This window comes from Camelina sativa, chromosome 9 (assembly GCF_030686135.1).
Source record: "Camelina sativa cultivar CO46 ecotype springtype chromosome 9, ASM3068613v1".
Taxonomy (NCBI): domain Eukaryota; kingdom Viridiplantae; phylum Streptophyta; class Magnoliopsida; order Brassicales; family Brassicaceae; genus Camelina; species Camelina sativa.
This window is the reverse complement of record NC_141888.1, coordinates 18,378,845-18,405,718: the sequence shown is the minus strand read 5'-3', so window position 1 is coordinate 18,405,718 and position 26,874 is coordinate 18,378,845. Positions and strand designations below refer to the sequence as shown.

At 40.3% G+C, this 26,874-nt stretch overlaps 1 protein-coding gene and 1 pseudogene across 1 annotated transcript; one reads left to right on the top strand and one right to left on the bottom strand.

Annotated features, from left to right (window-relative positions):
* The first annotated feature begins 3,386 nt into the window (after positions 1-3,386).
* Positions 3,387-5,422, top strand: LOC104710961 (uncharacterized). Its single transcript, XM_010427623.2, has 2 exons — positions 3,387-3,677; positions 4,262-5,422. The coding sequence occupies exons 1-2, from the start codon at positions 3,627-3,629 to the stop codon at positions 4,961-4,963; spliced, it is 753 nt and encodes a 250-aa protein (XP_010425925.1). The 5' UTR covers positions 3,387-3,626; the 3' UTR covers positions 4,964-5,422.
* Positions 5,423-8,507: 3,085 nt separating this feature from the next.
* LOC109126419 (cell division cycle 20.2, cofactor of APC complex pseudogene) lies at positions 8,508-24,918 on the bottom strand (annotated as a pseudogene).
* Positions 24,919-26,874: the final 1,956 nt, after the last annotated feature.

The following is a 26,874-nucleotide window of genomic DNA, read 5'->3' as shown; positions in this document are numbered from 1 at the left end:
ATTAAGAAAATATCACAATTATACATTGTTTGTCAGAGAGTATTCATTCTCTTCAAATACAATTATACTTATACCCATTTTTTATAGTACATGTTATTTTTTTAAATATCATGTCATTCTTTTTTTTCTACATAAATAACAAATTCTCTCTCTCTTCATGCACTCTCTCTCTCTCAACCTCTCAATTACTCTTTCTCTCTTCTCTTCTCTCATGCTCACTCACGTTGAAGCATCTGTCATTCTATTTCTCTCTTTATTTCTCTCTCAATCTCTCTCTCTTCTCTCATATCTACTCATCTTGAAATTCTGCTATTATGTTTTGGAACATGCTATTTCTTCGAATTACATGCAATATTAGTTAATTTCTTTTTTTTTAACATGTTATTATTTTATATAACACGCTATTTTTTTACCTCAATATAACACGCTATTTTTATATATTGAACGTTATTTAGTTTAATATAACATATGAAATATAAATATTACATGTTATTTAAAAAAATTTCATGCATCATTCATTTTTTCTAATCTAACATTAAAACACAATAGGGTAATTATATCTTTTCACTCTATAATAAACGTGGGCCCAATGGTATTTTCCTATACAAAATTACATTGGTATTTTCTTCATTTCTTTCCACAATTATGGTATTTGCTAATATTACTCAATAATATATTACTGAAAGTTATATTTTAGATACGTATAACACAATAACAATTAAATTAATGTAAAAATGTTCAACAAAATATATATAAAAAAGATTGATTGTTCATCTGTTCCTATATTCTACTAGTAAAAAAAAAGCTAATGAAATGTATGGTCAGTCGATCTTAATCTGGCTTGATCCATCGCGTTCATCTCTCAACATATTATAACCTAAATTTCTCTCAACATATTATAAACTAAATTTGGATAAAAATAGTTAGAAAGTTGGTTGACCACGGTAAACTTTAAAGGCTATTACATTATTAGAGTTCTATGGTTATTTGCTTTATATAAGATATGGCTTCGTGGATTTTCGACTAAATACCGTCAAAATGATTTCAAAAGAAAGAAAATATTACGGAATACATTTTTAGAAATTTTATTTAGTAAATTTCTATTTTCAAACGTTTGTTTAGAAATACTAAGTACCAAAGTGGAATTTGGGAGCCAAGACGTGACCGGTGTGGAGATTCATAATTGAAAAGTGATTCCATAAACTTTTTATAGATATTGGTGGAAAATGTTTACTTACCAGCTTCTTTTGCTAACAATGGAATCCACCTCATATTTGATTCTGTGCGTTTATAAATTAACATCCATACACATATAAGCTGGATACAAAGACAATGCATAAATCCTTGAGAGATATGATCAAATTACATTTCATATGATTTAGTCATATTTTTCTTAAATTTCAAAATATAAACTTCCGATAATACATGTTTCCTTCATTTAGACAAAGCCAGTGACTTTCTCTGTGTTGGGGCTGCATGCACATGACTTTTAAAGGAACAAAAAAAACCATGAATATATGGTCCAAAGTTTACCAGAAATGTCTCCGTTGAACACTTTCTTTGTAAAGCTGGATATATGTGAATTATAATAATATTTTCTTTTAAGAAATATTTATTTAGTATCACCGTATGACTACTATGAATTTTGCAGAGTAATCAGATGAGATCTTCCAATCTTTTTCCTTTAGTTAAAAGAGATCTTCCCATCATATAAAACTCATTTCATAACATCATACATAAGTTGTTGAAAACAAAAAAACAAATATATCCTACAAACTTGTAAATTTATATGTGCAAAACTCCAAGAAGACATGGTTCACGTCTGAATGATCATGATGAACGAACTTGAGACGGTATCAGAGACTAATGTAATAAACAAATATTATCATTTCTTATATTAGAATATTTTAAAAGGAGAAAAGTAAAATTAAAGCAATGTGAAACAGTGTAAGTCCACTTAGATTAAAATATATGACTCTGCCTAGATCTTTTGTAACCTCGATTTAAATATAGAAATCAAGAATCATGTACAAATATATACAGTATGCATAATACAATATCCCAAAAAATGTATTTAGTACTCTTCTAAAAAGCTCGTACGTACGTATGTAGTCGAATAGTTTATACATGCACCGTCGCCGTATCACAATTCGGAATCAATTATAAAAAAATGGTCATGTGTGCGTTGATAGCTTCAGCCCCAATATTGATTGATCAAGGTCCTAAAATGTTCTACACAAGACATAATGAAATGCATTACGTACAAAAACATGCCAAGAAAAGCAAATGTTGAATATAGCATTCGGCTCCCGTTCTTCTCGGTATAGACTTGTGTAGTGTGAAATGGGTGTAAATGTCAAAGACATGACTCTCGTAAAACTTGTTTCGTCTTTGGGTAAAAGACAAGAAAATGCTGTTGTATCCATTGACAACACGAAAGAAGAAAACAAAAATACTCCAAGAAAGTGAGACCCAGCAAGTACGTAAACAACGGCATTGGTCATTGCACCAAACTCTTGAGATGCTATTGCTTACTAGTAATACTTATAGGCACAGTAAATAAATAGTTCGATCACTGTAACTATTTGGGGGAAAAAAGACTTTTGTTGAAAACTGTTTTTTCTTTGGTGGTATTTGGTAATCTAAAATTCTACCATTTCATTTCACAATTTAAACTAACCGTTTGTATATTTAAAGTCTACAATTTATTCGGCATATTCCTGTCCAAAAATATAAGCAGACTAATTATAAAATATGAATCACCAATTATTATTAAATTATTTTATTTTAAGGAACTTTAATTTTTGTTACCATATATGTTTTGTTTTTAGTGCTAACAATTTTTTTAGAAATAAAATTATTCTGAGAATTTGAATATTAAATGTAGAAAATACCACCATTTTTTGGTCATGAAAACTACAATTTGTTTTAAATACCATTTTATTAGACTTACTATGTAGCGCAATCATCTAGAACTTACAAATATTACTTTTATAAACCCTATAATTTTCTTTTTATTTTATTTATATTATCAACAACATACTTTATACGAATTTGAAACTCAATAACGACACTGAACAAACCACTAAATTACATATTCCGTTTGTAGTGTCTGTGATTTATATATAGTTATGTTGTTTGTTACTTTTTTAAAATAAAAATATTGATAGAATTGATATAAATTTATAATCTTTAATACGGGATAATTTATTTAAATGAACAATATATATCTATAGTAAACTATACTTTGTAATAAGTGATATCAGGTTATATTATAGTACAGCTTTTTCTATATGTTAATAAATCTAATGAATATAATATTAGTACTGGTAAAAAAAAGAATATAATATTAGTATAAAAATGTTGAGTGGGGTTTTCAACTTTGTAGAATATATTGGATACTGAAGGTAAAAAAGATGTTGAAAGCTCTCTCTATATGACAGGCACACACAGGCATATGCTTCCTTTAAGCAGTCCATGAAGTTTCTTCACTACTTTATAACTCTCCTCTTACTTACTCCTTCCATAGAACTCTTCACTAAAACCCATTCTCTGTTCTTCTCTTTTGCTCTCTCTCCTCATACTTGTTAACATAAATCTAAACATCTCTTAGTTTAGCTTGGAACATGGACCAAAGCAATGCTCTTCTTAGCTGGGTTTACTTCTCTCAGGGAAAGGTAAAAACTTTTTTTTCCTCTGTTTCCTCTGTTTTTTTTCTTTCCTGAAACACTGGTGATGGTTTCTTGTGTTGTGTTCACTGTTCTGCTTAGATCTACGCATAATGTGTGTCCAAAAATCATAACTTTTCTTGTGTGTCTTCTTCTTTTGTTTTGTGTAATAGTCCCTAAGTTTTGACTCAATTTCTGAATTTTAAAGTTCTGTAACTGGGTTTGACTATAATGCTTTAATGGGTTTCGAATTACACTTGCTCGAGACTTTGGTACATTCACCTATTTCCTAGCTTGATTTCTGCGTAATGGGTGTTCTTAATCTCTGTATTTTAGCTTAAATTTCGCATTTTTGTATGTAAATTAGTCTGAAAAGACAAGACTTTTGGGGGAAAAAACCCTAATTTCTGCATGTTCTGTATGTAAATTAGATGTAAAAGACAACATTTTTGGGAAATTTAGTTTGTATGCGCTCGTCATTTGTGGCTAAAACCCCTAATTTTGATATGAATCTGCAAACGAATGCTCAAATTTAGGGGTTTCTCTGTTTCTCTGTCTGATTGTTTGGTGTTTTTTGCTGTTGAATGGTTTAGACAACGGAAGAGTTAAGACAGACTCTTGTGTACACGACACTGGAGCTAGAACAAACGAAGCTGGTGGCTCAAGAGGAACTAAGGAAGAGAGATGAACAATTGATCCATCTTGAAGATGTTTTAACAAAAACCCTCAAAGAAAGAGACGAAGCTCTCGAGAAATGTCATCATCTCCTCATCAACAATCTCTTACTTCAACAGAAACAGCCGAAGAATCAGAATCAGAAACAGGAACACATCACTCCTCCTTTATCTGGTGCTTCAAGCATTATTGAGGACGAGCAAGTTCAGCCGCAGCCTCAGCTTAACTCTAACAAGAGCTTTTCGTCTTCAGACACGGAAGAGAGCATCATGTCACCATCAGTGATCGATCCGGTGATGATGAACCAACAGATTGAAGTCTCAGAAGATGAGATGATGGCTACATTGTTGCCTGAAAAGCCGCTTCCTGAAAAGGGTAAACTCTTACAAGCTGTTATCAAGGCAGGTCCTTTGCTTCAGACACTTCTCTTAGCTGGTCCTCTGCCTCAATGGCGCCACCCGCCTCCTCCACTTGAGACCTCTGAGATCCCTCCAGTCACCGTCCCACCACCGCAGTTTCAGAACAGTGGTTGTGGCAACTCCAACAAGAAAAGGGCATTCTCCTCAATCTCAGATGAAACTTACTCAGAAACTAAGTATCAGAAAGTTCTTCTCCATTAACTCAGACATTACGCCGGGCCCAGCTTGCTACTAATCTTTTTCTCCTTACTCAACAAAGTACTAATATATAGTCTTCTAATATACAATATACAGATCAGTTTCAGTGTTAGTCACTCACTTAAGGTTTCTGGTGAGAGTGATCTTTTAAAGTTGTGGAGAGTGAATCTGATCCATTTAGGGTTTAGATTTAGAGAGTGATGGGAATGAAACTCCCCCTGGTTTAATCTCAAAACTCAAACATGAGTGTTTTTTTTACCAAGTGTGAGAGTTTTGCTATTTGCTTTTCTTTGGTTTTGCTTCTTGATTTTTGTTTTGTTTCGTTAACCCAATTTGACATCCATGTTTTGGCTCCATGAATGTATTGGGGTGTTTTGTTTTTCCATTTGTTATCATCTATGTTCATTTCCCTTGGTGTAGAATACTAAAGATCTAATGGAAATGTGATTGTGTTTTAGTGAATCAGTGTGATGTATGTTTAAACTTTAAATCAAAGACTTAAGAGGTCTAATGTTTTGTTGGTGTTTCATGGATTTGGAAACTTCAAATATTCATAAAACAAAAGTTTTGTTAAGGTATTTTAATGCAATGTTAAATATATATATATATATATATATATATATATATTGCTTTTCAATGGAGATGGGTGAGAGAAGTGGGAACCGAAAAGTCGAAGGGTAAGCCAACAACCAGAAAGGATTTGATGTTTTTTCGTTGGAGTCCGGGTGGGTCCTGAAGATCTAAAACCGGATCTTCTGTCGTATTTGCTAAAAATATTAATCGCATGGACCTCTCCTAATTTTTTTTTGTTTAACTAGTCTAATCTTGATTATGAGACTTATGATCTATAAAACCATGTTTGAATACAAAATCTAAATTGATTATCGCAATTTGGATATAATTGTAAAATGTTTTGAGTTGGTTCGTTCGTTAGAAACAAAATTTCCAAAAGTTAAATTAGACACATAATAGTTTTGTTTTTGTAACAATGAATGGTGTGTTATTTTTTAATAGAATTTTACGATGTTTTAATAGTACTCCCTCCGATCGTGAATATCTGTCGTTTTAGAAATTGCACACAAATTAAGAAGATTTGTGTAAAGACTATTGTAACCTTCCGCTTTGTTTTTTCATATTCATTGTAATAAATATAAATAGTTTTCTAATCATTATTTAGTCAAATATTGCTGCTGATCCCAATCTTCTTTATTCTTAATAATTTAATAAGTGCACAAGTTCGCATGCAGCGCCATGGAAACGTATTTATATACATAGTTATTGTTTGTAGTCAAAATTATGTGTTTTTGATATGCAAATGAAGTAATCCACGTAACAAAGAAGATTTTGTTGTTAAAATTCTTCTAAAAATTTGAAAATGGAGCCAAAACAAAAATTAAAATTAGTATTGGAAAAAATTTGGAAAGTAAATCCTCAACATCTGGATTACAACTTCTTCTTCTCCAATTGTAAGATCGGGGTTAAATTCTCCCTCATCGTAGAAAAACAGTTTGTTCAGATCAAAATCACGTTTGACACGATAATGAATCGTGTAAACAGGTAGCTCTTCCTTCTCTTGACTTTCCTCTTTCTTCATTTTGTTTGATTTTATAATTTTTGTGTATTGTTAAAAAAAAAGAAGCAATGATGGAAACTTTATACTGTGTCATACACGTAGAAAAACACATAAATATTAAATATAGTTAATTGTTAGCAATATCTAGAATCACTCATTGAACAACACATAGAATTCTGAACTGATTGACTAAAAATAATAGAAGGGTAAATAAGTCATTTTAGAGTGATAGTTACATGGGTAAGTGAGAACGTCAGATATTTTGACAAAAAAAAAAAATCTAAAACGACAAATATTTATGATCGGAGGGAGTAGTAAATAAACCGTCGAATTTGGCCGGAAATGGAACAACAACTAGTGAAACAGAAACTTAATAACAGATTTAAAATTTTTAACCAATCAGTAGAGACAAAAATATGTTCAAGTACTTACTCTTATCACTTTTGTTTTCATTATATAGATAGATAGTTAGATCCAAAAATACTTTAACATATAGAAAAATAGTTATACATATAAGCTAATTGAAGAGGAACGGAAGTGCTCAAAGAAATTTACATGCGTACCATCATAAGTATTGTGACGGTCAATTCACTTGTGCTATGATTGTAGTATCATATACTTCAAAAAAAACTCGATAACATACTCTTATGTATGTGATTAAATAATACATTTTCATGTACTAATGGTTATGATTTATTATACTTAAGGGAAAAGTTAAGATTGGTTATATTATATAGAATGTATACTCTCTATTAATTGGTCTTTTCCTTAAAGCAAAAGGCCAAATAGCTTGGTGTTGCTTACAAATTATTTCAAGAATACTAAATTACTTTATTTCTTTTTTCAGACAAGAAAATTTTCGATTGTACGAGAAAATCTTGTTTTTCTTTTCTTTTGAAGCCCTACAAAGTCATGATTATGCTTATTTATTCTTTTAATAACATTAACGACTTACTAAAAGGAAAATAATACGCATATAAGTAGGTGTCTATGTATGGTTTATTTTTGTTTATAAATAATACATTTAATGTTAGAGATCACTGGAAAGAGATCACTTTTAGAAACAAGGAACTGAATCCACTTAAGCAAGATGCAATTTCTCATATCTCAACTCAAGAAACAATGTTAAATAAGAAAAAGAAAAAAAGTTATGTCCTCAACTATTTGGACTTGATTTACTGATACATCGCAAGAAGAATAAATGTTCACATATTTGCATGCTATTGTGCACTAAGAATGTGTTCTAACTTGCTCTTCTGTTACCTTGAAAAACATTCCATATGGTGAAAGATGAGCTGTCAAATGAGGCTGATGCTAAATATGTGAAAATAGGTCGAGGAAGGATGGACAAAGTTAGGGACTCATGTGATGCAAAGTTTGGAAAAGATCCAAGAAAATCCAAATACTTTCCCAACAAATGCCTACATGAGAATCAGTTTGATAAACAACTATAGTAATTGAAATGATCTTGAAAACATGTACAGTTAACTAACAACACCAAAATGAAGTAAAGCGAAACAGTTGTAGCAGAAAACTTTTTAAGGATATCTTCCACAGGGGCCTAATTTTCTCATCGTTATGACCCCGACGAAAGTCCACCAAAATCCTCGAGATAGACTTCCCCTCAAAGTGGAACCACCAGATCTAACTAATGTCATATTACCTGGATAGGAAGCAGCCCATACGCATATTCCTCCCCTCTTTCAGTGGAACAGATGTCACAGTAGAATCAAGCTTAGATATCTATGAAAATAGCTATTCTAGAAAGTAGACAGTATCAGAAAGTCAATAATACACACCGACAGGCTACGGACAGGGATTTCCCACCATTTGATCTCCACTCAAAGGGCTTTAACACTTCTCTGGGAATCACTTGTCAAAATTCAAGGTTCTTTCTCATTTGTTCAAAAGAAGAATATGAAACTGTATGCACACTCCTGCACATATCATCATCTATCAATGCAAAATCAAAATCTATAATGAGATATATACAAGTGTTTCAGGTAGAAACAACAACTTAACATGATACAATGTGCATAAGCATTTCTCTTGTGTAGCAAGATACAAATAGACAACGGCTTCAAAACAACTTAAACGAATACGGTTCACATGAGAAAATGGCTCAGCATGTAATGCTTTTTTTTGGAGCAGCTTTTTTGGCATCCTATTGTACTCCAAATACATTCCAAACATCAATCTCTCGTCTGCTGCTGTAGAATCTACAATACAACCATTCGAACTATGGACCGTATATAGCACACGTGATGTGTGACCATTGAGCTCAGCCATTTTTACCATAGATGGGTACTTCCAAAGTGTAAGATGGTTCTGAGTAAACCCATGTGAGGTAAGCAACTCTCTTTCCTTGTTGCTCCATATCAAAGAGCAAACTTGAGAGCTAGTTTCTACCGTGTTAAAGCAAGCTCCTAGCCCAGTATTCCAGAACTTTATTCTCCCATCTCTCTCACCGCCACCAGTTGCAAGCAAATTCGTTTGGAAATGGCACCAAGCAAGAGCTTTAACTGCAGATGTGTGCTCTATGAGAAGAATAAGACAAAAGGAGAAAACTTTCACTTTCTATTATTTTCGATTAAGATTTACAAATGGGGTTTATGGAATTTATATACAACAATAGAACAGTCTAGAATCAAACAGCTGTACACGGTTAGTCATCACAAGCAGATGAGAGGGAATCAAATCTGTTTTGAACGAGCAGCGTCTCTGTCTTCAACCTCTCTTCTTTTGCAGGTACAACTTTTGTCTTCTTCTTTAGCTTTGTATTGGATCTTTCGATTGGGCCTGGATTCTTCAAATGGGCTTGATGTTGTAATGGACTAGTATTGCTCACACCCTCCCGCAAACTTGGTGTGGGTGGTCCAGTGACACCGAGTTTGAATCGAAGATACTCAAAGTTCCGTCGTGGCAAGGATTTCGTGAATATATCGGCCAATTGCATGTACGCCGGAACATGGATAGTTTCAATAAGACCCAAAGCTACTTGTTCACGAATGTAGTGATAATCTGTGTCAAAGTGCTAGGATCGATTATGAAGAGCTGGATTGGCACTGAGGTAAACTGCAGAGAGATTGTCACACCTTATCGGTGTCGACTTTGGTTGGACAATTCCGAGATCACGAAGTAAGAACGAGAGCCACTGGATTTCATGAGCCGTTGCTGTTAGTGCTCTATATTCAGCTTTTGTGGAGGAATCGGACACTGTAGATTGTCTCTTAGCCGACCATGAGATAAGATTTGGTCCTACAAAGGTACAAAATCCTATTGTCGATCGTCGAGTACTTTTGCATCCACCATAATCATTGTCGCTGTAAGCTGTGAGTGACATATCATAATCTTTCCGGATATGTAGACCTAGTTGCAGTGTCTCTTTTATGTATCGGAGAATCCGCTTGAGAAGTCCAAAGTCAGAGACAGTGGGAGAGTGCATCCGCTGGCATATAAAGTTGACTGCATATTGTATATTCGGCCTGGTGATTGTAAGGGATTGAAGCTTACTAGCTAGACTTCTGAAGTAGGTGGGTTCTGGGAATGGGTCCATGTTGAGATTGTCAAGGCGTTCAGGCAACAGAGTGGGCATCGAGTTGCAGTCCGACATGGATGCTTGATGTAGAAAGTCCTTGGCATAAGCAGTTTGGTGAAGAAACATGCCATTAGAGTAAGACTGAATTTCAACTCCGAAGAAGTATCGAGGTTGTCTAAGGTATTTCATCGAGAATCGCTTGTTAAGAGCTTCAATAAGGGCTTGGATGAGCGTCTCTGAGCTCCCAGTGAGAAGGATATCATCCACGTATAGCAGGAGAGTAAAAGTGTTAAGTATGAGCTTAACAAGGAAGATAAGGAGAACAGAAGGAGAGGAGAACAAATAAGAAGTAGATAAGAGGAGAAGACAACAAGACGGAAATAGATAATTTCTTAATTCATTTCATCCCCTTAACCCTAGCACACACATTAACTTATATAGTCTTAGGTCAACAACACCATGTTAAGCCTTCAACTCTTAAAACGACAAGTACTTGATATTAAAACTACAGGCAGTCTATTATTTAAGATAAGCTAATAAGGAGACTCTCGACGCCCCAGAGTCTTTCTTCACATCCTCTTGTTCTTCACTTTAGCCACTTTCAACAAACTCCACTCTTGCTGACCTTCTTCCAGACCTTTTTCCCTTCTTGACACAAGCGAGAGGCACTGCTAACTTATCAATACCTTCCCGTAATGAAGCCACCTTGTCCTCAAGGTGAAACTGCGGAAACTGGCGGTTGATGGTGCGAAGTGATTCCCAAGTGTTCTCACAAGCAGGCAAACCCGACCACTGGATTAATACTTCCGGACCATCATCAGCTTGACCTCGACGTATTGCCAGAACCGCTTCTGGAGCCGTATCCCATTCCATGTTCGAGTTCAAGATGCCAGGTAGAGGTTGCGCCTGAATAGAGGAGGGAACAGCTCCCTTAAGTTGAGAAACATGAAATACGGGGTGGATGGAGCTTCCTGATGGCAGGCGAAGTTTATACGCTACTTTTCCAATTCGTTGTATCACCTGATAAGGACCAAAGAACTGTGGTGCTAGTTTCTCATTGCGGCGCTGAGCAACTGAACTCTGACGATAGGGTCGTAACTTCAAGTAAACTGAGTCTCCAACCTGGAATTCTAATTCCCGACGATGCTTATTAGCAGATTTCACCATTCGAGCTTGGGCTGCTTGAAGGTTTTCACGCAAAGAAGCCAGTAAGCTATCCCTTTCCTTGAGTAGCTCATCCACCTGATTGTTTACTGTTTGGCACATCACCAAACCGCAGAAGACGAGGTGGAGGTCTACCGTAAACCGCCTGAAAAGGTGTCATCTGAATCGCGGAGTGGAAAGAAGAATTGTACCAGTATTCCGCCCAAGTCAGCCATTGGTACCATGACTTCGGTTTACTGCTAGTGAAACAGCGTAAGTCTCCAAGCAGCGGTTAAGGACCTCGGTTTGACTGTCCGTTTGCGGGTGGTATGCCGTGCTCTTGTGAAGGGCGGTACCGTGAACCTTGAATAACTCTGACCAAAAGTGACTGAGAAAGATTCTATCGCGATCTGACACTAAGGTCTCCGGAAATCCATGTAGCCTGACAACCTCTTTCACGAACAATTCTGCTACTGACTTAGCGGTGAACGGATGCTTGAGAGCAAGGAAATGGCTGTATTTACTTAGCCTATCCACCACCACGAGAATGACATCAAACCCTTTAGACAGAGGCAACCTTTCAACGAAATCTAAACTTACATTGGACCAAATTTGAGTAGGTATTGGCAGAGGAGGGAGTAATCCAGCCGGAGAAAGCGTGGAGTACTTGTTCTGCTGACAGATTTGACATTGCTTAACAAGGTTCTCCACATCCTTACGCTGACCCCTCCACCAAACCTCACTGGACAGTCTTTTGTACGTCTTAAGGACTCCTTCATGACCTCCAATAGGGCTGGAATGGAATTGCTCCAGGAGTTTTGGAATGAGCGTAGATCCTTGGGGAATAACGATCCTTCCAGACCTGTAAAGAGTACCATTCACCAAGCGATGAATGTCATCAACCGTTCTTCCTTCAGATAACTGAGCACATAAACGTTGGAGTTTGGGATCAACGAGTACTTGAGAGCGCAGTTCTGTTCGATCCATCGTCGAAGGAGCCAGTAACAACATGAAACAACCGACTTTTTTTTTTTAAATAATAAATAATAAATATAATATATTAAAATAAACTACAGCTAGTGGTCCCATACCCACTAGCCATCTAACCACAACACAATCAACAGCGGAATAACATAATCAATATCCAATAATAAACCAATAATAAACCAATATTATAGCAAGGCAATATCTCCATACCAAACAACAAGAAATATGAAACCAGCAACCTAGCAATGTTTCTAATGACTCAACTCTAGCACCCTAGCAAATGCCAGACAACATCCAATCGAGTCCCTAGAACATCCTCCTCTTCATTGCCTTTGATTCCACGATCACACTTTGCCTTTACCTGCACCACAAACACAAATTGAGATGCATGAGTATTTGATAAACACTCAGTGAGGCAATCCTCCCATCTACCGGGCTATACACACAAGCAATAAGATCTCTACATGCCACAAACAACAATCAATAAAACAAACCAGGCAATATACAAAGCATGCAACGTCCATCGTAACTGAACAAGGGGTGTCGACCGACACCAGATGGTGTCGATCGATACTGAATATCTGGTGTCGACCGACACCAAACTGGTGTCGACCGACACCCTGCCCGACACTCCCGAAAACCCTAGTTTGCATCGACCGACACCTCCACATGGCATCGTTCGACACTCGCTAAAGTCCCGAGCCGTCCTCGCGTTGGTGTCGACCGACACCGATGCCGAGCAGCGATTTCCCTCGATCAGAAACTCCGAATCTCGCCTCCAAGCTTCTCCAATCCGCTCCTTGCACTCCCAGAAGCCAAACCCAGCCCAGACAGCAACGAAATATCATAGAGAACTCAAAGAAACAACCACATAAGCACCAAATCACATAGAATCTAGAGATCTTAGCTTAGATAAGCCATGGTCATGCACTCACCTCTTCCAAGAAGATTCTGACCAACAAGAACGAATTCCCTCACTCCTAGCAAGCTTCTAACACCTCCCCAGCCTTAGATCTCCCAAGAACAGCAAGGAATCTCTCAATCTCTTCCCAAAAGCTCAAGAACACTCTCTCTTTTGTTTTTCTCTCAAAAACGGCGACTGACTCCAAATAACACGACCCTAGGTCGTTTTCTACCTCTAAAAACTCGATTTAGGGATTCCTTAAACCAACCACGCAAACCGGACAATTAAAATTGAACCGACCAAACCGGCCACAACTGGTGTCGATCGACACTCCCCCTGTGGTGTCGATCGACACCCTTACCAAAATACCAAAAATTGGTTTGCGGGTGTTACAATTCTCCCCCACCAATCTAGATTCGTCCTCGAATCTCGAACAACCATCAGCCAAGGACTCCCGTGCAACCGTCTCCACGGCCCGCACTTCTCCGACCGATCTACAGAAGGTCACCTCTAGGCGATAGACTCACGCTCCAGGCGTCATTTGCTCTTGACTTTTTGGACTTCCCTTTACTCATAGGGCTAAACCTTGAGTTTTTATTGGCTCCTCATCAGACCTAAGTCTGCATGCCAAATGATATAAGGAAAAATCCAAACTCGTCTCTCGGGTTGCCACCCTACAGCGCGCCCCCGGATCGTCATCCGGAGTCGATATACCAACCATACTCCCGAGCCACAAAGTCTCTGAAAATGGCAGTACTAGGAGAACCTAAGTCCCCCAAGAGTCGCGAGCAAACAATTCTGAACACGTCTGAGTCCTATCCCTATCCAGGTTTCCTTCCCGTGGCTCGCGTAAAACATCTCAATGTCTTACCAACCACATATCCCCACACCGGGATACCCCATGACCGCACAAGGATCAAATATACGCCACAAGGGCCGCCACAAAGGCCAACAAAAATGTCCTCACGAGGACCGCCACCAAGGCCAAACAAAATGTCCTAAAAAGTACCGCCACCAAGGCCACTCGTCCCCAAAGGACCGTCACAAAGACCGTCTGTCCCGAAGGACCGTCACAAAGACCATCTGTCCCGAAGGACCGTCACAAAGACCATCTGTCCCGAAGGACCGTCACAAAGACCGTCTGTCCCGAAGGACCGTCACAAAGACCATCTGTCCCGAAAGACCGTCACAAAGACACTCTGGCTAAACAGCCCGCCACAAAGGCCAACAAATGGCTAAAAGCCCGCCATAAAGGCCACACAATTGGCTAAAAGCCCGCCACAAAGGCCATACAATGTCTAACAATACCGCCACACACAGGCACTCTGACTCAAAAGTCCGCCACAAAGGCACAAAAGCCCCTCCCAAGGCTTCCCACCGCTAAAATGGACAAAATTCTGACTCCCGCAAAACTTTCCATATTTAACACTTTCCATTTTTGGAAACTCCTCTTCACAACCCTGCCTCACGGAAACTTTGTACCCCAAACACCACCTCATCTTGTTACTGAGTCGCACAACCAACCACCCCAAGCGACCGAGTAACAAGAGAGATGGGCTGGAATACTCCATTCCCGCTCCATCCACGGATTACAGATGGGACCAGGCTAAACAAGCTCAAGTCGCGGCTTGCTTCTCATACCACTTCTTGAACCTTGCCTTCATCTTTGCCTCAGGCTCCCAAGTCTGCTCCTCAACACCATCACAGTCCCACAGGACTCTCATCAAAGGAATCTTCTTCTTCCGAAGTTCCTTGATCCTCCTCTCGAGAACCCTCACTGGTCTCGCCTCCAAAGTCATGTTAGGCTGAAGATCCTCAGGAATCCTAGCCAACACCTCCTCTCCCTCACGGAGACACTTCCGCAACATAGACACATGGAAAACCTTATGGAATGCACGCATCACCTCAGGTAACTCCAATCTATATGCCACTGGTCCGATCCGCTCAATCACTCTGAATGGACCCATATACCTCAGACTCAACTTAGTCTCTGACAATGACCTGTTTGGACCCCGCAACATGGCCATCTTGAGGTACACTCTGTCTCCCACCTGGAACTCAAGATCTCTCCTCCTCCTATCTGCATAACTCCTCTGCCTATCCTGAGCCTCCTTCATGTTCAGCTTGAGAACCCGAATCTTCTCTGAGGTCTCCTGAACAAAAGTAGCACCAAACATGCTCCTCTCCCCCACCTGAGTCCAGCATAATGGTGTACGACATGGCCTCCCATACAAAGCCTCATAAGGAGCCATCTTAATACTCGCCTGATAGCTGTTGTTGTAAGCAAACTCTACCAGGTTCAGGTGATCTGCCCAATGGCCACCCCAATCCAACACACACATCCTCAGCAAATCCTCCAGCGTCTGGATCGTCCTCTCTGACTGTCCATCAGTCTGGGGATGATAAGCTGTACTCATATGCACCTTAGTGCCCATCTCTGCCTGAAACGCCTTCCAGAACACCGAAGTGAACTTGGAATCCCTATCAGACACAATGCTCGCTGGCACCCCATGCAACCTGACTATCTCCCTCACATACTTCTTAGCCAAGACCGCTGCTCCATCAGTCTTCTTAATGGCCAGAAAATGTGCTGACTTAGTCAACCGGTCCACAATGACCCAAATAGCATCAAAGGTCCGTGACACTGGCAATCCCACCACAAAATCCATAGTGATCATATCCCACTTCCACTCAGGAATGGGTAAACTCTTCAGTAACCCGCCAGGAACCTGATGCTCAGCCTTCACTAGCTGACACACATCACACCTCGAAACCCAACTAGCTACATCCTTCTTCATCCCGACCCAATGATAGTACCTCTTGAGATCACGGTACATCTTAGTCGCTCCTGGATGAATGGACAACTTGTTCGCATGAGCCTCTCTCAGAATCTCCTGTCTCAACTCCTCATCCTTGGGCACACAAACCCGACCGTGCACCAAGATAGTACCATTATCTGAGACCTGATACTCTGAATCCACATCCTTAGAGGCATTCACCAGCCCCAAATCCTTCTCCTAAGCCAACCGCACTCTACTCAGAAGATCTGCTCTATAAGCCACCTCCTAACCCAATGGTTCTCGAGAAAACCGCACACAAGCTCAACGCACTGATCTCTCCTACCAGAGACTTCATCTCCTGTCCTGTAGTAATCTGCCAAAACAAGGAAACTCCTGATCTCAGTGACATTCTGTAGTCTAGGCCAAGCCTTGATAATCTGAATCTTCTTCGGATCTACAGGAACTCACTCTGCATAAACAATGTGACCCAGAGAACCCATCTTACCCTGCCAAAAACTACACTTGCTCAACTTAGCAAACAACTTCTGCTCCCGCAGCTTCTCCAGAACTGCCCTCAAATTCACTGCATACTCCTTAGGACTCTTAGAAAATACCAGGATATCATCGACGAAAAAGATGACAGACACGTCCTGAAACTCCTGAAACACACTGTTCATCAATCTAAACTCCGTTGGCGCGTTAGTCAACCCAAAAAGGCATCTCCATGAACTCATAATGCCCATACTTCGTCCTGAAAGCCGTCTTTCTCACATCTGTCTCATCTATCGGTATCTGATGATAACTCGACGCCAGACCTACGTTGGAGAACCAAGTAGCACCTCCCAGCTGATCCAACAACTCATCAATCCTGGGAAGAGGGTACTTGTTCTTGACAGTGACCCGGTTCAAACCCCGATAATCAATACACAACCTGAAACTCCCATCCTTCTTCTTCACAAACAACACCGGCGCTCCCCACGGTGGTACACTAGAACGTATGAATCTCTTGCTCCATAAATCCTCTAGTTACTTCTTCAGCTCAACTAAACCAACACTCAAGTATGCCGACATCAACTCGCCCCCACCTGAATATCAACCCTCTTGTTCCTCCAAAAACCTCTAGTAACTTGCCAGTTAGGGAATCTTCCACAAGTTAGCTTATTCCAAAGATAGCTTTCCGGTTGGCAATTCTCCACAGCAAATCATCAATACGAACGTAATAAAACAAACAAGTACCATACGTCGCATATTCTGATTCACCGCTTCAAATGCTTTGCAGGCCGCTAACTCAAGCCACTTGACTTATTCCCTCCAACAAGCTTACCAAAACTTTGAATCTAGCAACCCTGTCTATCTCCAATGAACTTCATCCAACATCGTTGCAACGATTAGTTTATCCTGCCATGAAGGCTTTCCGTGAACTTATGTATCTGGCAAACATGCCTCTCCTGAATCAATCCTGCTGTAACTCCCCTTCCCGGGACTCCGGCACCACCGGCCTCACAATCCTGGCAAAACAGCCACACATTCATAACCGCTCTAGTTCATAAAACCCTGGCCCAACGGCCAGCATAATCCTAAAATCCAAGATTAAACCACCGTAAATCTCTCGAGGTCTACATTCAATCGTTATGTTTATACTCACGTCCTAGGAATTGCTTGCTCCCAACTCTTCCACTCTTAGGTCGAAACCTTCGAGTCATACCGATCTCACTCTCAGACCAGCGTCTTCGAGTTATACCGTCTCACTCTTGGACCACAATCCTCAAGATCTCGGTATCAGGGGAACTACTCATCCCCTCAGGAGAACAACATCCCCTCTGCCACTCTCGGAGCCCTCAGCCCCTCGAGCTATCGGTATTCAGGGGAATCACCATCCCCTCAGGAGCAACAATCCTTAACGACTATAAACATCTCTCGACACAACTACCTCCTGTGATCCGAGTATAACATTGCAATGTTACACCTGCCCACTCAACTTATAATATCCAACTGGATTAACCACCAAGCAGAGAAATATCTGCTCCAACTGCATATGTCCACATATCCGCCTCTCTAGGCCCGATACCTCTTGAGAATAATCTCATACCGGTCATCTACAACCGCTCCATCCTCTTAACGTAAGTTGGAAAGTCCTCAACATCCGCAGCCCTCGACTGCACCCCGCCACATGTGGCACAACTGGAGCCGACACTGGTACCCCTCTCGGTAACTGCTCCAACAGCACGCCAACAGATCCGCCAAGCGATCATCTCGACCCTGGGCTCCACCTGCTGCAACCCCACACCTGGGTTCCCAGCACCCCCGGCACGCTCACCGGCTAATCCCCTCCGGTCCCTCCTGATACGCTTGCGACCCTCTGACGTACTCCTCGTGGAACTCTGGACTACACACTCGCTGGCCTCGGGACCCGCCCGACAATGACCACGACCACGTCCCCGTCCACGACCAACAACTCAAACACCTTAACCACTGATCTTCCAAGAACAGAGGCTAACAAGCAGAAAACAAATCAATACCACACAAAGAAACATAACAATAACTCACCGTGGAATCTCATTGAAGGCTCGAAGAGGATGTTCTAGGACTCCATGCCACACACAATTGACTAACTCACATAATCAATCAAGACATGCAATCCCAAACATCACAACAGAAACCTAGTGAACCTAAACCTAGAACCGTAAGGGCTCTGATACCAAAAATGAAACAACCGACCTTTTTTTTTTTAAATAATAAATAATAAATATAATATATTAAAATAAACTACAGCTAGTGGTCCCATACCCACTAGCCATCTAACCACAACACAATCAACAGCGGAATAACATAATCAATATCCAATAATAAACCAATAATAAACCAATATTATAGCAAGGCAATATCTCCATACCAAACAACAAGAAACATGAAACCAGCAACCTAGCAATGTTTCTAATGACTCAACTCTAGCACCCTAGCAAATGCCAGACAACATCCAATCGAGTCCCTAGAACATCCTCCTCTTCATTGCCTTTGATTCCACGATCACACTTTGCCTTTACCTGCACCACAAACACAAATTGAGATGCATGAGTATTTGATAAACACTCAGTGAGGCAATCCTCCCATCTACCGGGCTATACACACAAGCAATAAGATCTCTACATGCCACAAACAACAATCAATAAAACAAACCAGGCAATATACAAAGCATGCAACGTCCATCGTAACTGAACAAGGGGTGTCGACCGACACCAGATGGTGTCGATCGATACTGAATATCTGGTGTCGACCGACACCAAACTGGTGTCGACCGACACCCTGCCCGACACTCCCGAAAACCCTAGTTTGCATCGACCGACACCTCCACATGGCATCGTTCGACACTCGCTAAAGTCCCGAGCCGTCCTCGCGTTGGTGTCGACCGACACCCCAACTGGTGTCGACCGACACCGATGCCGAGCAGCGATTTCCCTCGATCAGAAACTCCGAATCTCACCTCCAAGCTTCTCCAATCCGCTCCTTGCACTCCCAGAAGCCAAACCCAGCCCAGACAGCAACGAAATATCATAGAGAACTCAAAGAAACAACCACATAAGCACCAAATCACATAGAATCTAGAGATCTTAGCTTAGATAAGCCATGGTCATGCACTCACCTCTTCCAAGAAGATTCTGACCAACAAGAACGAATTCCCTCACTCCTAGCAAGCTTCTAACACCTCCCCAGCCTTAGATCTCCCAAAAACAGCAAGGAATCTCTCAATCTCTTCCCAAAAGCTCAAGAACACTCTCTCTTTTGTTTTTCTCTCAAAAACGGCGACTGACTCCAAATAACACGACCCTAGGTCGTTTTCTACCTCTAAAAACTCGATTTAGGGATTACTTAAACCAACCACGCAAACCGGACAATTAAAATTGAACCGACCAAACCGGCCACAACTGGTGTCGATCGACACTCCCCCTGTGGTGTCGATCGACACCCTTACCAAAATACCAAAAATTGGTTTGCGGGTGTTACACAACATGTGTAATAACTGATCAGCATCCGGACGTCTAGAAAGTGCATCTGCCACTCGATTCTCCTTGCCTGGTTTGTATTCAATTTCGTAGTCCAATCCTACCAGTTTTGCTGCTCAACGCTGTTGTATAGCTGACACAGTCTTCTGATTAAGCAAGTGTTTCAAGCTTCTCTGATCCGTTCTGATGACTACCTTCTTCCCGGTAAGGTAGTGTTTCCATTTTTCTACTGCAAACACGATGGCTAACAGCTCTCTTTCGTACACTGACTTGACCTTCCCTTTAGCGGAGAATCCTTGGCTAATAAACGCGATCGGGCGTCTCCCTTGAGACAAGACTGCCCCAATCCCAGAACCAAAAGCATCTGTCTCGATAACAAAAGGTTGATCAAAATCTGGTAGTGCCAGAATAGGTAGCTTAGTGACCGCGGTCTTCAAGGCTGTAAAGGCAACTGCTGCTTCAGGGTTCCACACATACTTCCCTTTTTTAAGTAATTCCGTGAGAGGTTTGGCTATCTTGCCGTAACCCTTAACAAAACGGCGATAGTAGCCTGTGAGACCAAGGAACCCCCGCAGTTCTGTAACGTTCTTAGGCTCTGGCCATTGAACCATGGCTTCCACCTTAGCAGGATCAGCAGAGACACCCTTGTGTGAGATGACATGGCCTAAGTAAGAGATCTCGGAACTCCCAAAACAACACTTCTTCTCGTTCGCATAGAACTGATGTTGCATAAGAAGACTCAATACCTTTTCAAGGTGTTGTGCGTGAGCAGCTAATGAAGGGCTATAAACTAATATATCGTCGAAGAAAACCAACACGAACTGACGCAAGTATGGACGGAAAACGTCATTCATCACCGACTGGAATGTGGCAGGCGCATTCGTGAGGCCAAAGGGCATGACGAGGAACTCGTAGTGTCCTTCATGCGTACGGAAGGCTGTTTTTGCAACATCTTCCGCCTTCATTCTAATCTGGTGATAGCCGGACTTCAGATCCAACTTGGAGAACACTGACGCTCCCCGTAATTCATCCAATAGCTCTTCGATGATGGGAATCGGGTATCGATCAGGTACAGTGGCCTTGTTCAATGCCGTGTAATCAACGCAGAAACGCCATCCCCCATCCTTCTTCTTAACCAAGAGAACTGGACTTGAGTACGGACTGATACTAGGACGAATTATTGCTGCCTCCAACATCTCTTTGATTAACTTCTCCATCTCGTTCTTTTGAGTAAACGTGTAGCGATAAGGCCTTGCCTTGATAGGGGTGGTTCCTGGTTCCAACGTGATCGCATGTTCCCGTTCTCTAGAGGGTGGCAACCCCCGAGGAAGTTGAAACACCTGCTGGTATTTCCGCAACAGCTGTTGAATAATTGGATCAGCCTGCTTCCGTTGGTTGTCTGCAAGACCCGTAAATAACTCAGAAAGCTCCAGCAAGTAAGCCATATCTCCATGGCGGATAATCCTCTCCAACGAGTTGAGAGAAATCTCTTGACGTAGTAATGCAGGATCGCCCATCAAGGTTACCCACTGGTCTCCGACCACAAAACGCAGGGTGTGGAGTCCCCAGTTAACCCTTGTCTCTCCCAATGTCTCCAACCAAGAATAACCAAGCACCACATCAGTACTGCCTAACCCAAACACAAAGAATTCTTCCGTGAGCTGTACACCTTGGATGGTTAAAGAACATTGCAACACTTCCCTTGGCCTGTGATAACCTGTCCGTCGCCTACTGCTACTCCAAATCCTCTCGTTGGTGTGATAGCAAGTGAACATCTGCGTGCTGCATCCGCGGATATAAAGTTACTGGTAGCCCCGGAGTCGATCAAAACAATGACCTCCTGGTTATCTATCATGCCTCGCATCCTCATAGATTTCTCCGAAGTCAATCCCGCCATGGAACGCAGAGACAATCGCATTAAGGTTTGAGTTTCGCCTTTGACTTCTGGTTCCTCTTCACTTGCGGATTCCTCGTCGTCCTTTGGAATCAGATTGCTCCCACTGGCTTCCCCCAACTCTAAACATTTGAGTTTCTGATTCTTACAGCGATGGCCGGGAAAGTAACGCTCCCCACAAGTGTAACAAGCATTAGACCCGTGTTTTGACGTCTCCACTTTCCTTGTATCTCTGCCACCGTCAAACGATCTTCTTGCAGGAGTAATCTCGCCCCCAACGGTTGTAGACGTGTTGGAATGACGATGCAGCGCCGGAGCGGAGTTGGTTCGTGAAACGCCTATGGAAGTATGGGTTGATTGAGACAAAGAACAATCCGCCTCTTGTTCTTCAATGAGCCGTGCCGTGTTGACTATCTCGTCAATTCCCACCGGTCTGGTACGCATAACCTGATCTCTGATATTCCGGCGCATACCTTTCAAAAAGATACCCTCCAATAAGTCATCAGTCACATGCGGAACTTCCACAATCAGCTCCTCAAAACGCTCTCTGTAATCCTCAATCGACCCCAGTTGTCGGATGTTGAGCAACTGCCACACCATAGACCCACCGTGACTTGGTTTAAAACGTTTGCGGAACTTATGTTTAAAATCTGGCCAGTCACGAAATGATCCTCGCACTTGAACTCCACGCAACCACGTGACCGGAGCTCCCACCGCCATACACTCCATCGCCTCATCCACTTTCATGTGTTCCAAGATCTGTTGTTGCAAAAAGAACTTCTCCATGCGAAAGATCCAATCATCCGGGTTCTGACCCTCAAAAACTGGTGGATCCACGCGCCGTCCCGGGGATTCCAGGGAATGGTTAGATGAATCGAGCTGGGATGAGTATTGATACCTGTTGGAGCTCTGAAAAGTATCCCTCGGCGGAATCGACACAGCTACGGGAGGTAAAGGTAATATCCCTTCACCTGTTGACTTAGCCGGTGCCGTGGGAGTCACATAGACCGCCGGAGTCACCGTCGGAGACGGTGCCGAAGATCCAGTAAGCCCAGCTGAAACTTCACTAGTCCCCACGACGGTAGGTTTCAGATCCTTCATGTCCCCGCGGATCTGGTCGAGGGCTTCGAAGATCCGTTGCATCGTCTCATCATGTGACGTCGTCTTCGCTTGCAGACCTTGAACAGCGGTATCCAGCTTCGACGAAAGCTCGGAAACCTTTGCATCAACCTCCGAATCCAACTGAGCAGTTTGATTCGAAGATGGAGCCATTTCTGAAAGCACCAATTTGTTAAGTATGAGCTTAACAAGGAAGATAAGGAGAATAGAAGGAGAGGAGAACAGATAAGAAGTAGATAAGAGGAGAAGACAACAAGACGGAAATAGATAATTTCTTAATTCATTTCATCCCCTTAACCCTAGCACACACATTAACTTATATAGTCTTAGGTCAACAACACCATGTTAAGCCTTCAACTCTTAAAACGACAAGTACTTGATATTAAAACTACATGCAGTCTATTATTTAAGATAAGCTAATAAGGAGACTCTCGACGCCCCAGAGTCTTTCTTCACATCCTCTTGTTCTTCACTTTAGCCACTTTCAACAAACTCCACTCTTACTGACCTTCTTCCAGACCTTTTTCCCTTCTTGACACAAGCGAGAGGCACTGCTAACTTATCAAAAAGACTGCCCATTTTGTCGATAGGTGAATAACGATGGATCAGATTTGCTGCACACAAAACCAAAGTCAATCAAATAGTTGCTGAATGTGTTGAACCATTCTCTAGGTGCTTGTTTCAAGCCGTACAGAGCCTTTGTCAGCTTGCAGACATGTGTGGGATGATTGGGATCGATAAAAATAGGGGGCTGTGTCATGAAAACCGGTTCTTCTAGTTCACCATGAAGGAAGGCGTTGGAGACGTCAAGCTGTTTAATGTTCCAACCTTTTGCAGTGGCTACATCGAGAACCATCCGAATAGTTGTTGTTCTGACTATCGGACTGTACGTCTCAAGATAGTCTAGGCCTTCTTCTTGGTCAAACCCTTTGGCCACCAACCTAGCGTTGAGTTTGTCAACTGATCCATCAGGTCGTAGCTTGGTTTTAAAAACCCATTTGCATCCTAAAATATTCATGTCTTCATCTGGCGGAACGAGGGTCCAGGTATGAAACATATGTATTGTTGTCATCTCATCACCAACAGCTGAATTCCATCCAGGATGTTTTAAAGCTGCTGTGATAGACTTTGGTTCCTCTACACTGAATTTAGATGTTAGAAGAACATACCGATTATTTGGTTTGTGTATTCCTGCTTTAGCTCTAGTAGTCATGGGATGGAGATTGTCACCTTGAACGATTGGTATTATCTCTGTTGCTACTGGCATAATCTCTGGTTCAGGAGTGATGGTGTTGTCTTCTTCTTCAGCTTCTGCAGTTGGAATGGTGGTTGCAGGGACTATGTCAGGTGGAGACAATACTCGTGAGACTTGAGATTCAACTATCGGAGGAGCTATAGGTGTTGCTGATTGCCATGCCTGAAGAAGAGGAGTCTGATATCTCGGCGAGAGAGACTGGTATTGTTGTTTGTAGGGAAAAGTGTCTTCATCAAAGACAACATGGCGAGAGATATAGACCTTTCCTGTTGGTGGATAGAGACAACGGTATCCTTTGTAATGAGAGGTATAGCCGAGAAATACACACTGGAGAGATTTTGGTTCAAACTTATGATGAGTCAGTGGTTTCAAGTGCGGATAATAAGCGGTTCCGAAGATGAGAGGGAATCAAATCTGTTTTGAACGAGCAGTGTATCTGTCTTCAACCTCTCTTCTTTTGGAGGTACAACTTTTGTCTTCTTCTTCAGCTTTGTATTGGATCTTTCGATTGGGCCTGGATTCTTCAAATGGGCTTGATGTTGTAATGGACTAGTATTGCTCACACTCTACAAGCCTGTGCAGCCGCTGAGAGATAGAACGGTTCCATATATTAACCACATTGTCATTGCCACCACTTCCTAAATGCTGTCCAGATTCTGATCACTTCAAGTCTTCAACCCACAAACTTCTAAAGTGTGACCCCTGTAAGTTTTCACAATGTGTGAACTAGCCCGTACATTATTGTTGATGATCTTCCCATCCATTCCTCCCGTTGTCAAGATATGATCGTTCCATGCCAATGATCTTACTCTAGACTCATGACCACACTCCAACATTCTCACTTTACGACTATTAGAACAATCTCAAATCTGGATTTCAGAGCTGTTAAGTCGAACTGCAAGATAACGACCATTTTGGGCCTAGTTGATACTTGTGACAGGTCCTTTATCTTCATCAACTGTCACAATCTCAGTAGTAGAACCCTTAGAAGCATCCCACAGATAAACAGTATGATGCAATGCTATGGCTAAAACATTATCTTCATCCCGATCCACTCTTGGCCATCTACGCACATGCCTTAATTTAATTGAAAAAAAAACATACAAGACATGCACCTGTCAGAAAATCAAACACATCACAACATTGTGCACACTTCATTAACAATTTCTTATGATTAAACTGAGATCTAATCTACACCTACAACCACAGGGTTTCGAATCATAAAAGGCAGCCCTGCCATAGTTATAAGACTTGAAACATTGGCCTACGTCCTCTCTTTTCATAGAAACATTAAAGTGCCAATTAAAAAAATATTATTGTAAGTTTAGACTTACCATGTAATGTATATAATCATGATTTTATATAATCTAATCAAGTACAACTCTAATGTATAATCTATATAATAATAACAATTTGAGTAAATGTGAATAATAGTTACGACTTTTTGTTGTACATTTTTTAAAAATAGTATTTTTTATGTCTTTTAATAAATTCATACAGTTGTATCTGTTTATCGTAGAGTTGTGTTTTTCATCATATTTTATCCATGCTATGCGCGGGCTTATGACTTATCGTTTTTAAACAGTTTTGCTACTAATTTGTTTTTTTATATAAAGTTTATCTTTTTTTTAATTGTGGAAATTTTGAAAAATAGAATTTTGACGTTGATTTTTTTAATACTTTACGTAGGTTTTCTCATTTTATAATTGAATTAATAGATACATGTATGAACAACTTTGTTTTGAGAGATTTAAACATTCTACAATTCTTTTCTAAAACTTTTAAAAACATATTTGAAATAAAAGCTTGATCTAAGGATGCATATTTTGTAACAAAAAGTTTTTTGGTTGAATAAATTTTACATTCATTCAAAAATAGAAAGCTTAAGTATTTAGATATATTCATACTTAAGCTTCTCAATTATATACTATGAAACACTAACAATTTCTTTTATCAAGAATTGCAGCTAGACTAATTCTTTAATAGATATAATTAAAATACACATCTTTCTTTCATGTTAGCTCTTCGATTTCTTGAATATAACTCTATAATTTTTTTATAAGAATTTCATTTAATTTTCTTTTTAACAACTTCTAAATATTAGAATATGAAAATCCCCTTCCTCTTCGTCTCTGTATTTTTCTAAACCAACATTTTTACAGTTTTATTCAATTATCTTCTTCATATACAAAATTTTATTTCTTTAGGGAAAAACTTTCATGAATTTCTCTACAATATTAACAAATATCTCGATCACTGCTGTAATGCTTCAAACTATTGACAAAATTGTAACGCCTAAACCATATGTCCATACATTCATAGTTTACGCCAAGAGGAAGAAGTGGTTCTATGTGATGTATCTACTTTCTTGGGACATGTTCTAAGCCTCTCTAAATTTCTTATGTAAATATTGAAACTGTTTTTGTGATATATATATATAAAGAGAATAAAAGACATGGAAGATGTTTCCTATTCCTTTTAGTTTAGATATGTTTATTTTTAATGAGGCTAGACAGGTGGCACTCTCCATTGTTGACGTATCACTCAAATGGAGAGAATTGACCATCTTTCATAGTATAGATTTTTCATCATACTTTTTCTTTTGTTCCAAGAGGTGTGTCTATTTGTATCTTCATCAGTAACTAACAAATCATTGTTCGTTGAAATAAATTTTCTGTTTTATGTTGAATCTAAATAATTTAAAAATAATATCCAATATT